At 22.0% G+C, this 13,461-nt stretch overlaps 5 protein-coding genes across 5 annotated transcripts; 2 read left to right on the forward strand and 3 right to left on the reverse strand.

Annotated features, from left to right (window-relative positions):
* Positions 1–591: 591 nt before the first annotated feature.
* PCHAS_1101500 (vacuolar protein sorting-associated protein 11, putative) lies at positions 592–4,292 on the forward strand (the record flags this gene model as incomplete). Its single annotated transcript, XM_016798507.1, has 3 exons — positions 592–646; positions 803–992; positions 1,232–4,292. 3 exons carry the CDS (start codon positions 592–594, stop codon positions 4,290–4,292), a joined length of 3,306 nt encoding a protein of 1,101 aa, XP_016653903.1.
* A 491-nt stretch (positions 4,293–4,783) lies between these two features.
* PCHAS_1101600 (HCNGP-like protein, putative) lies at positions 4,784–5,566 on the reverse strand (the record flags this gene model as incomplete). Its single annotated transcript, XM_016798508.1, has 1 exon — positions 4,784–5,566. The coding sequence occupies one exon, from the start codon at positions 5,564–5,566 to the stop codon at positions 4,784–4,786; it is 783 nt and encodes a 260-aa protein (XP_016653904.1).
* Positions 5,567–7,032: 1,466 nt separating this feature from the next.
* Positions 7,033–8,636, forward strand: PCHAS_1101700 (protein Mpv17, putative; the record flags this gene model as incomplete). Its single annotated transcript, XM_016798509.1, has 2 exons — positions 7,033–7,111; positions 7,351–8,636. The coding sequence occupies 2 exons, from the start codon at positions 7,033–7,035 to the stop codon at positions 8,634–8,636; spliced, it is 1,365 nt and encodes a 454-aa protein (XP_016653905.1).
* Positions 8,637–9,536: 900 nt separating this feature from the next.
* Positions 9,537–10,319, reverse strand: PCHAS_1101800 (conserved Plasmodium protein, unknown function; the record flags this gene model as incomplete). Its single annotated transcript, XM_735192.1, has 1 exon — positions 9,537–10,319. One exon carries the CDS (start codon positions 10,317–10,319, stop codon positions 9,537–9,539), a length of 783 nt encoding a protein of 260 aa, XP_740285.1.
* Positions 10,320–11,888: 1,569 nt separating this feature from the next.
* PCHAS_1101900 (merozoite surface protein 8, putative) lies at positions 11,889–13,118 on the reverse strand (the record flags this gene model as incomplete). Its single annotated transcript, XM_733348.2, has 1 exon — positions 11,889–13,118. One exon carries the CDS (start codon positions 13,116–13,118, stop codon positions 11,889–11,891), a length of 1,230 nt encoding a protein of 409 aa, XP_738441.2.
* Between the last annotated feature and the right edge of the window lie 343 nt (positions 13,119–13,461).

Consider the following 13,461-nt stretch of genomic DNA (forward strand, 5'->3'; position numbering starts at 1 on the left):
TTTCCCTATATTTATTTCTTAAATATATATTTTTTTGCCTTTTAATTTCCACGATTTATTCCATTATATTATTTTCATATAATTTCATATATTTTCATATATTTGAAATAAATAATAAACATATTTTATTCTCTCTGTACACCTCTTTATTTATGTTACCAACAAATATATTCTCATGTTTTTCAATTTTTTTTTCCCACTAAAAATAAAAAAAAATTTTCCGTACCTTTATTATTTTTACATACGGGGAATAAAAATATATGCATAATATCCTCATATATGCTTCACTAAAATTTGACCAAATTTAAAAAAATAGTAATATAGTGTTATAGAACAATAAATAAAATTATATTTATTTTGAAAGTTATAAAAAAATTAATGAATTAATTAAACTTATTACATAAGTTTTTAAATTAAATCAAAAAATTCATTAAATATATTAAATAGCCATTTCTTAGTAACAGTACTAATAAGTTGCTATATTTACTTTTGGGGGGGAAAAATACACATTTTTATTATCTAATAATTTATTTTTTATAAGCTTATAAAGATGAATTGAAAATTATATAACTATATACATGAAAGGAAAAGATGTTCAACTTTAGAAATTTACTTCTTTTTAATAGAGACCAGACGAAAGATACAAGTATGAAATCAGTGATGATTTTGTTTGTTATATATTTATTTATCTATATACATATATGCCTATAGAAATGCATTCTCAATCATTATGCTAATATATCCGTTGAAATTTGTATTAACTTCCCTTTAATCATGCTTACATACTTTTTTTTTATTGCAGGAGGAATAAAACATTTTTTAAATAGCTATGAAGGAATATATTTTTCTTTATCGAAAAAGTTTATAAATGTGTTTGTTGACAAAATCCATTATATAGATCCCGTAAATTTAACCTCAATTACAATAAACACCGATTTTATAGTCATCGATTATTGCTTCAATGAAAATCACAAAAATCTCTTAGTATTAGGGTAAGCAAATTATATCCATTCACTATATTTATGCATATATGGTTGCATACATTCATATTTCCACTATTTTATATACCCCTCATAAGTTGTCATCATTATTTTTGCAATAATAAAACATATAAATTGCAAATCAACGTATTCACATTCAAAGAGGCAGCAATATATCACCACTATGTTGTACTCACATATATACACGTTTCTAAATATGTTTATATAACTTTTTTTTTCCCATTTTTTAGAAAAGCCAAAAATGTGCTCCTATGCAGTATTTACAACATAAGGGGCGAACGTTATATTCTCGTAAAAAAAGTTCAAATAAGTAAAAATATTCAAAATGCCACGAAAACTCTAATATCAAAATGTTTAAGCTACATAATTACGTTAGAAAAAAAAAAAGTTTCGTTTTATCTTTTCAATAATGATTACTATATTGTTGGAACAGAATTTATTGAGGTAGAGGAGGATTTATTTGAAAATATGTATTTGTGTAAAGATGATATATTTGTAATAATAAAGAAAAATTCTATAGATATATATAAATTAGTTATAAACACATCGTCAATTAGTTATATTCACATTCAAGAGATTAGTCTGTCCATTACCATCAATGATAGCGATCAAAATAAGCAAGATGAAGCCACTAATAATACAAAAAATTCTGAAGAACCATTAATAACATCATATAATGAACAAATAAACATTTTATACATTTGTGATAATTCTGTAAACACATTATACATCATAGATTTAACTAATAGAAGTCTAGAATTTATTTTATTAGAAAATAAAGTTGTCAACTTATTTACAGTCAAATTTTATTTAATAATACTTAATGAAATAAATAAAAAATTATTCTTAAATATATATATCATATATGAAGATATTAAATTATTAGCTTATAATACAACAATTAACTACTTAATAACAAATGTTGCATTTTTTAATAACTTGATTTTTTTAATCATTGATCAGCAAGTAAATAATCCTGATGTAAAAGTTGATAAGCTTTATTTCTATGAACAATTAGTTATGAAATGGAATGGAAAAGATAGCGTAGAAAATATACAAAATATAAAAAGAGGAAGTAAAGACCATATTATTAATAATTCATATGAAGAGACTGCGGAAAATATACTACATGATGATATAGATATATTAAAAATATACAATGACAACGTCAATAATAATAATAATGAACACACAACCATAGACAGAAATCCTTTAAAAGGAATTGGAAACAATAATAACAATACTATTAAATATGAAAACGATAAAAACTATGATATATTTTTAGAAAAAAAATCGGATAAAATTAAACATGAAAATAATAATAATATAGAATCTAAACAGTTATCGCTTGTAGACCCATTTCAATTAAATAAATTCTCTACAAGTTATAGAAATAAAATCAAATTAATATTAAAGGAAAAAAATATTAATGAAATTGTTAATATTTTTAAAAAAAAAAAACTATTTTTATGGCTTATAAAATATTCCAATTTAAATAAAAATTATCATCATTCTATTAATTTTCCATATATACACAAAATATATGCAGACTTTTTATTTGAAAAAGAACAATATGAAAAAGCTATGGATTATTATATAAATACAATTGAATTTTTAGAAACAGCTACAGTTATTCAAAAATATTTAAATTTAGATTTATATGAATATTTATCTATATATTTAGAAAAATTACACGATCTAAATATTTTCAATGATGAACACACAATGATACTCTTATCTTGTTACAAAAGACAATATAAAAAAAAAAAAATTATATCTTTTATAAAAAATAATAAAAATAAAATTAATTTAAATAAAGTATATAAATTCTTATTAAATATTGGCTATTATAATGTTGTTCTAAATTTTTCCAAAAAAAATAAAGACCATCTAACATATACATCCATATTAATTGATAAATATGAAAATTATCAAAAATGCTTAAAATATATATTCAAATTGGATATCCAAAATATATGTATACTACTCTTTAAATATGGCTACAAATTTATTAAATATTTTCCTGATTTAACCATATCCTTATTAAAAAAAATAATAAAAAAATATGATTTAAATTTAACAATATTTATTCCACTATTTTTGGATAATAATAATTTCCTTTTTAATTTTATTCTCAAATTTCTTGATCAAAATGAAAAAAATAATTTGTTAATGCAAAAGTATGAAACACATAATTCCAAAACACACAAAAACAAAAAATCGAAGCAACATCATGAAGGACACACAAAAGACAATTTGGAAAACGAAGAAAGAAACAAAATCAATAATGCCGACCGAATGCATAATAAAAAAATAGAGTTCGACATATTTAATGATGAATATGATTATGTGTTATTTATAACTGTTATGCAAATACTATTACAAAAATTTAAACAGAAAGAGAATAATTCAATATTAACCTATAATATAGATAAGCTAATAAAAAATAATGATAAAAATATAACATATTTATCTGTTATATTATTATCAGTATATAATTACAACAAAGGATTATTATATATATCTAATAAAATGAAAAAATATGATATTTCTTTTCTTTTTTACACTAATAAAATTATAAATAAATTTAAATCCGAATATAATCAACAATTAAAATTGTTAAAACAAAATGAGCTCGATCAAAATCTTAATGTATTTCAAGAACTAGAAACCAAGTTCAACAAAAATATATTTAATTCATGTTTACACCTTTTAAAACTAAATGATTGCGCATACTATAATTATATATTCTACTATCTATCTATTCTTAATGATGATCAATTAATTATTAAGTTTATAAAAATTATACAAAAAAAATATTCTTTTTCCATATTAAATTTTATTTCTATATTACAAAAATATAATAAAAATTACAACTGCATTAAAAAAATACTTCTTACATATATTAATGAAATGGATGAAGATATAAATGATAAATACAGCCAAATTTTAACAGACAAAAAAGAATTATATAAACTTAATAAAAAAAAATATTCATATAAATATCATTTCCGAATAATTGATAGTACTTATTGCTATATTTGTAAAGATGTCTTATCATTACCAGTTGTCCATTTTATGTGTAACCATTCATATCATTATTATTGTTTAAATGAAACAGAAACTTGTATATTATGCAGAAATAAAGATAATGAGAAAAAGTTGTTAAAAGATAAGGCAAAAAATGCTGTTACAAACTTTGATGAATTCTTTAAATTTTTACAAGGATCCAATGATAAATTTGCTTTCATTTCAAATTACTTATCTTATGATAGTATTTCAACCAAATAAAAAAATCATATATTTATTTGAAAAATTCATATTTGTAAATCAAAATTTTATCATTATTCCAGACCTACATGTTTATATATACATGTAAATCACGCGAATCCAACCTTAGCAATTTTATAAGCTAATTCACCTGTTAAGATCATTTTTATTTTATGCTTATACATTTTTTTATTTAATTAACCATCCTTATTTGTTATATAAATAACATCCGTTGCCTTGTGCATATCTACTTATGTGATTAGCTTACCATTTTACTTTATATTTTTTGTATGCATTTTCCATTATTTGCACATAATTATATTTTTTAATAAAATTTTTAAACATTACCCACCCAAAAATGGATAACTCAATTAAGTTTATAATTAAATATGCAGAGATATAAAATAAAATATAAATGGTACATCCTTACCATTTTAAAACGACAAAATATGTGTATGTATACATACGCAGGGATACACATTTTATTGCACACAAAAAAAAAAACAAAAAAATTACATCATTTCTGACCATTTGGATTTTGCTTTATTCCGATCAGTTGGATTTTCCTTTTCATTAAACAAATCCACTGATAAAAAATCATGAGGATTATATATATGTGATGGATAATTGGATGAATATACGTCTATATCAAACATTTCCATAATTTTTTCTAAAATACATGGATTTTTATATTCATTTGAATTAATTATATTTTTATTAATAGTTAAATTTATATCATATAGCTTTGATAATTCATCTATTTTTTTATTTAATATTTCTGAATATTTATTTTCAGGTAAATAAAATATTTCATCAAAATTATTTTCATCAACATTAATATTCATAATATTATTTTTTTCCAAAATGTTTGTATTACAATCATTTTCATTATTATCCCATATTTTTTGGTTAATGTTTTTTAACTTTTCTTCCTCTGTCATGTTATAATTATGTTCTACACTTCTTTCCCTTTCTCTACTTGCACATATTTCATCACTTAAATTATTATGCCCACTTTTCGAAGTATCATTATGTTTATCGCTTTCATCTTTGTCATTGTCATTGTACAAATTTGTTTTCACATTTCTTGATTTATCGGGACCGTCATTTTTAGCATCTCTATTATTAGGCTTCTTATTATCAACTTCCTTTATTTTGAATGACGTTTTTTCATTTTCTAAATTTTTATTGCATAAGTTTTCTATTTCTTTTAAATCCTTTTCCTTTTTCGAGCTATTTGATTTACCTTCATCCGAATCTTCATCATTGGAAAGTTCATAGTCTACTAAGTTCATTCTATAAAAAAATAACTTTCATATTAATCACTTCAATTATATGATAAGGCACACTTTTCCTTTTTCGGTGTCTTATGAAATTAAAAAAAGGTCGAATTAAACTGGTGTTAACTGATTACTATTTTTTATGACCCCTTATCTAAAATATTTACTTTTTATGAAATGATAAATACTTATAACTTTCGATGTGTTTCAAAATTTGTGTATAATACCAAAGTACCACATTGATATATGTAATTTATTTGGCTATACAAATATATGTTTGCAAATTATGACCATATCTTTTTTTCTGGTTTTTTGCCACATATATTATGCTACTTAATTTTGTATCTCTCAAGGAAAAACTGTAAATGTAGAAATGGTAGTAGCACATAAAATATTTTTTCTTTCCCTTTTTTTAAATCATACAAAGATTATCCATAACCATCATATGAATAAAACATAAATTTAAATAATTTTAAAAATGTGAAAAAAATCAATTCATATAATATTGGCTAAAATAAATAAAAAACTATATTCTCCTTATTTAACACTATCATCATAAAACTTCAAATTTACAACTTAAAAATATATTGTAATTATAAAATTATATATATCCCATACTATAGCTATAGATATAATATTATATATGAATACCCAATGTTATTTTTTTTTTTTTTAAATACATAAAATTTAACAAAATCATCAACACAAACACATTTATCTTTATATATTTATTTTTAATATTATTTATTAATAAAGGAAAAATAATATGTTATCCTACGCATAAATACAATATATATATGATACCAGAATATACCTAATTACAGCATGCTATATTTATTTGCAATATATTTCTAAGGGAAAGCCAATTAACTATATTCAAAACAAAAATGTTTTTTTTTTTTTTTTTTTTTTTTTTTAAAAATGTGATACATATTATTTTTATTTAATTAATTATTTTCTATATATTAATATTTAATAGGACCAAAAATCCGAACTTTGTAAAATAAATATTTTTTTCTACTTTTTATATACTAAATCATTTTTGCATCAACATATAATATGTTTGTATAGCTGATATAATAACAACCCATTTCTTTTCTTTTGTTAAATAAAAAAATATCCAAATATAAAATATGGCTTTATAATTGATTCTTCAGAAATCATAATTTGTAAAGTATAAAATCACATTTCAAGAAACGTTAGTACAATTTCATATGCTACCATATACCTTATACTCCCTTCACCACGTAAGCTACAGATAATATGAGATGCGCATACACTTTGCTTCTTGTTAATCCATGCCTATGTTTTTCTATGTATTTATCAAAGCAGTTCACTCAAAACATATAAAAGAGAAATGCTTTACATAGGAATTTTTTTACTAATCCAAACAAAACTATACATATATAGTGGCCTGACCGTATTGATATAATTTTTTCTTCTTTCATTTGAAATTTTATAGAAATATAGAAAAGTTAATAATGCTGATAAATGCTTATATTGGCATTAAAGGAAAACATAGAAATTTTGTACCGAAAAATGTAAACTCCTTTGCTACAAGTAATTTTAAATATAAATAAATACCTATATATTATTATGTCATTTATTACATTTGCTTGGTAGTCTTTTATAGATCTGCATTTTCTATTTTTCATCTTTTTCGATTATTTGAAATATTCATATTTATAGCATAAGACTACAATTGTTTCAAAATGAAGTTATAAAGACTTCATTATATATATCAATTCATATTCTTATATATACATTTTTATATTCATCATATTTTTTTTTCTATATAGATTATAACTTTAGAAGGAAACCCTTTTCAGATAAAGTTAACTACTTGAGGTATCTGAACTTTGAAGGGACTAAAATAAAAAATAAAAAATCGAATAACATTTATGAACCTTTTTTTTGTAATCAATTTGGTAATAAGCTTTCAGAAAAATTTAATTACAAACCTCCTTATACCCATGAAATAAAATTAAAAGAATTTGATAACCATGGCATACATTTAAATAATTATACAAACAAAGAAAATTATATACAAAATAAATATATCAATGATATAGATAAATATAATACTGTTATTAATCAAGTAGCAAATACTTTTTTCAATCCTAGTAACAGAAATGCTTTTATAAAAACAACCAACCGATTTTTTCAAACGATCATTCAAAAAGCATTTCATACAGCAACCAATAAGAAAGATGATAAAAAAAATTCCAAAAATGATAAAAAAAACACAAAAGGTGATAAAAAAAATAAAAAAAATGATACTGTAAGTAAAAAAACGGAAACACCAAATAAAAAAACAGAAACATCAAATAAAAAAGTAGAAACATCAAATAAAAAATCTGTGAAAAATACAAAAAATGATACTATTGTAGAAAGCCAAGAAAATCAATGTCTTGATAAAAAAAAAAATATAGAAGAAAATAAATCAATAACAAAAGAAAAATTATGTAACACCATTAAAAATGATACGAATATTAAACATGAAATGAATGAAACAGATAAAAAATCTTTTGCTGATCAAAAAAAAAAAATAAAAAATGTTATAAATAATTTATTTGAAAAACATCTTTTATTAATGAACTCATTAATTGCAGGCATATTATATTTTATTGCTGATATTGCATGTCAATTTATGGAAATGACGAAACAAGCTAACGAATATGATATATTTAGAACATTGAGAATGTCAACTATTGGATTTACCCTTGAGGGACCAGTAATGACATGGTGGTATGGAAAAATTTTAGCTAATTTTATTAAATCCAGACCAAATATATTTTTATACAAATCTTTTATACCAACATTATTTGATAATTTTGTTTTTGGCCCCATCCATTTAACAATATTTTTTTTTTATAATGGAATCTTAAAAAATCAACCTCGTTCAGAAATTGTAGAGAAAATTTTAAATACAGGAATGAATGTTTTTTTCATTTCTTTCGTAACTTGGACACCATTAACATTAGTTAACTTTTTTTTTGTTCCAAGAATTTATCAAGCTACAGTTGTATTTTTCGCTGATTTTTTTTGGGTTATTTTTCTCTCATGGTGTGCAAATAATAAGTAATATCACACACAAGGGAAAGCATATATATAGTCAAATATGCAAATAGCATACACACACAAGGGACAGCATATATATAGCCAAATATGCAAATAGCATACACACATAATATATATGTATACCTCCTTAAATGCAAAATGAAACATAATCATACCACATAAACAGTGTGTGCAAAAAAATATATGTTTAATTGATATAGCAGAAATACAAAATAAATTATACACCACCATAATAGAAAAATATTAAGTTAAATTCAAACCAAGCTATTTCACATATTTTCTTATACAACTTAATTCATTCAGGCTTTACTAAAATAATTAAACTTATTAGAAAATAATCTATATTTATTTGCAACTATTTTTTTTATTATTTCGTTTTTTTCTTTATTTTTTTTTTAATTTTGTACAATATATAAATATACAGATATAACGTCATACTATAATTGGACATTTATAATCAATCATGTTATTTTTTACTTCTTATATGTTTTAAATTATAGCATTTTTTTTTATTTTATTCTTATCTTTGAAATGATCATATTCTTTTTTATTCCATTCATATCATTATTTTATCAATTTTTTTAATATTCTTTTATAATCCTCACTATTTTATGTTTATTTTTTGAAACATCAATTATTTATTTAAAACTATTTGTGTTATTTTGTAATAAAGTATACAATTTTTTTAATTACTGTAATCCTCTTATACTATTTAAGAATATTCAAATAGTTGTAATAACAACAATCTGTCAAAAAACTCAAGATATTGCATTATTTTTTATTTTTAAATTTATTTCTTCATTTTGCCCTTATCTTCTTGTCTATATATATTTTCACTTATTTTCGAGGGTATCAAAAATTGTTAAATAATTCATATCACCCCTATATATGCTATTATTTTGGCTTATATATTTTTATTGGTAATATAATTGAAGTTTCCATTCTTCTGATTCATTTCTTCACGTCTTTTTTTTAACAAATATATTCTGTCTTCTTCAAATATATCATATTTTTTATCCTTTACAAATGTATCATATTTACTTTCACTTGAGTTACAACATGTTTCTATATCATCCAATTTTAAATTCGATTTTTTCTTAATTTTTTTATTTGAAACATTTAGAGAAACCAAATTATCAAAATTGTCCTTTTTATCATAATTTTCATAATATAATAAAGCATTTGGGAATTTTTCTTTCGTTTTTTTTATTTCATTTCTCATCGGCCTATTATTATTGTCACTACGTGTACTGTTCAATCTGTTATACTTATCAGTGCCATAACTATCAATATTATGCATAATGTAATTTTTCTTTTTCTTTTTTCGTTTCCTTTTTCTTTTGTATTTGACATGCTTTTTTATTACTAAAACTTGTTCAACATCTGAGCTGTCCAATTTTTTTAATTTTATTTTTTCTTCATTACCTAATATATTATACAACTCATCGATATATATGATAGAACTATTCCTATTACCTTTTTTGTTTTCATTTATATCTAAGATATTTCTATTATTTCTTCCAATATGTTCATATTTTTTAACTTGTTTATCACATAAATCAATGTAGACCTTTTGAGGGCTCAAACTATTATTATTCTCGTCGTCGGAATAAAAACAATTGTTAATATCTTTTGATAAACTTCGATTTCTCATAATTCGAAAATTTTTTTTACAACTATTTCCCATCTTACTAAATATGTAATTATTAAAAAAATTAAAATAAAAAAAATACTATAAAACTAATGTATAACCAAAGAATGTGTAAAATATATTTTTTTAATTTCCTAGCTTCCTATACATAATGAAACAAAAAAACATATATATAATTCCCATTTTAATGAATCACAAATGTTTTGTATATATCGTCATATACAACTCTATGAACAATGCAAATTTTACATGCATTCAACAAAATCGTGTAACATTAAATGATATTTATCGAAGTATGATATATGCAAAGCATCATATATCACTTTGTACAGAACAATTCTGCATTATTTTCCAATACATGTAAACAAACAGGCAAACAAAAAAATATGTGTATGTATGTATATATGGACGTATGCACGTATGCACGCATTGCAATTAGCACAATACACCACGTCGCAAATTGCTTAAAGTAAAAAATGATAATATAAAGTTGTAGCTCGACAAGTTGTGTGCTCTTGATAACTATAAATACATTTCATATTTTACACCACTATTTTATTAAAATTTAAAAAATGCAACTATTCTTTTAAAATATTACTATACACATATTATAATGAACCATTGTTAAAAAAAAAGACAATGTACAATTTGCACTTTTTTAAAATAAATTATTTTATCCTCTATTTTTATGGATTGCAAAAAATTAAATAACACTACTACCTTATGTTCTTAAAAAATTTGAGTTATCTACATAAATTTTCATAAATAAATTATGTCTATACTTACTATTTTACGTGCATTGTAAGTATAATATGTACAGTAATGCCATATTTATAATTATATGGTGTTATAATTTTATTACAATTCTTACTGTGCAATGCACTTAAGGAGGTAGACTAAAAATTATTTTCAAAAAAAATTATTATATTCAACTACATTATTTATTTATTTTATAATTCAGACCATGATATAAAAGACTAGCTAAAAGTATAGACCTAATGAATAGACCTCATATGCATCAAATTTTTTGTGCCTAATTAAAATGAAATATATTTCCTCGAGATTGTTTTTATTTATTATCGTTTTAATATAAAAATATTTTCAAATAATATCATATATGCATATTAACCAAATATCAAAGTTTTGTGAATGGGATGTATAAAATAATCATGCACATATATAGGGGTAACAAAAATTTTAAATTAAAAAACTCATCAGCATGGACAAATAGTAATATATTAATTATTACACCCCTTATAAATATATTATTTGTAAATGTATAATAACAATAAAATATACACTATTAAAATATAGTCACAACGCATATATATATATATATATACTTAATAAAGAACAAAGAATATTTCTAATATTCATTATGCGGACAGTAGCAATTGTGAATTCAATAGGATTCAAATTATATATAATACATATAAAATGAAAAAACATATATCGTAAAATATGTGCTTGTGCATGCTATTGTGCATACCGGTAGAAACACATTTTTTCGATTTACATTCGGAAAAATAATAATAAAAAAATCAATCGAGATATTAATTATATTAATAAAACATTATACAATTATTTATAAAACATACAACAATCTTACATTATATATACACATACTATTGAAATTAAAAAGAAAATAAAAGTATTCATTCCATAGAAAATGGCATTTGAACAATAGATACCATCTCCATTAAATTTATCATTACATTCACACATTATTTTATCTTCTAACACTAAACAGGTTGCATTTTCATCACATCCACCATTGTTCTTTTCACAAGAAGCAGATTTATCGACGTCACATTTAAAACCTTCGGTTTCTTCATTATTAGAAAATCCTGGAATACATCTACAGGTTTCTACATTTTCAATAACATAACAATTTGAGTTTATTGGGCATTTTTCAGTTTTGCAAACTCTATTTTTTGCAATGAAATATTCTGGGATCTTTTTCATATGAACCTGTTCATGTGAATATTGTCCTGGAACTATCATTCTAGCTTCACCACTTAAATCTATTTTAAAATATTTACCATCTGCTAAATTAAGTATAGTTATTATATCATCTTTAATTTTACAATTTATGTTTAATCCTGAAACTACTGATTCATATATGGAGGTAAGAGATTCAGATACAACTAATTTATTTAATTCGTTTACTGAATTTATTATTTTGTCTCCCATTTCTTTAGGTCCATTCATAATTGCATAGTTGATAATTTCAAGTTCAGGAATATATTTTGATAATTTAAATCCATCGTTTTTTATAAATTCATCATTCATTTTAGTAAAAACAGCTGCGATATAATTTGATAAAACTTCTCCTACAGTTGTGTGATCTTTAGCTGCTTGATCTTCGATTTTTTCATAACTCTTGCTTAATTCAGGATCATCTCTGTTAAAGCATCTTTTAAATACAGTTTTAACATCATATAAGTTTTCTAAAGAAACTCTTGATATTTTTTTTTTATATAATAATACACTTCTCATAGCTTTAAGATCGTATTCTCCAATTATTTTATTTTGTTCAGTTTCACCAGGGTAATCATCAATACCTAATATATAATATTTGTCTAGCATATTCATTCTTTCATTACCTAAAAGTTCTTGTACATCATCATATACATTAAGAATTTCATGTTCCTTATCTTCTGGACTACCACTATTACCACTGGGTTTAGATTTTCGTTTTCTCTCTTTTCTTACAAACCCTTTATTACCGACCTTGTTTATATTTCCATTTCCATCTTCACTACAATTGGCAATAGAAAACTTGCAAAATAATGATAGCAACAAGAATATTATTATTTGTGAACTCTTATTCATTTTTGATGTGGTGTTTATAAATTATTACTTGTTTTAAATATTTTTAAAATATCTGAATGGAAAACAAAATAGTTTTAAAAACAAAATAGTTTTAAAAACAAATATATTTTTTTTATTTTATATTATTAATAAACTATATATTTATAAATATACAAAATAAAAATTATTTTCGGTATTCTATTATTTCGAAAGTGGTTAAAGTTAATTTAATTTTTTTTAACAAAGATACAAAATTTAACAATTAAAAAAAATTTTTATTTTTATTACAATTTTTATGAATTTATAAAAATTTTAGGAAATTAGCACGAGAATACACCGTGGTGATAGAGAGTATATTTTATTC

This window comes from Plasmodium chabaudi (genome assembly GCF_900002335.3).
Source record: "Plasmodium chabaudi chabaudi strain AS genome assembly, chromosome: 11".
NCBI lineage: Eukaryota > Apicomplexa > Aconoidasida > Haemosporida > Plasmodiidae > Plasmodium > Plasmodium chabaudi.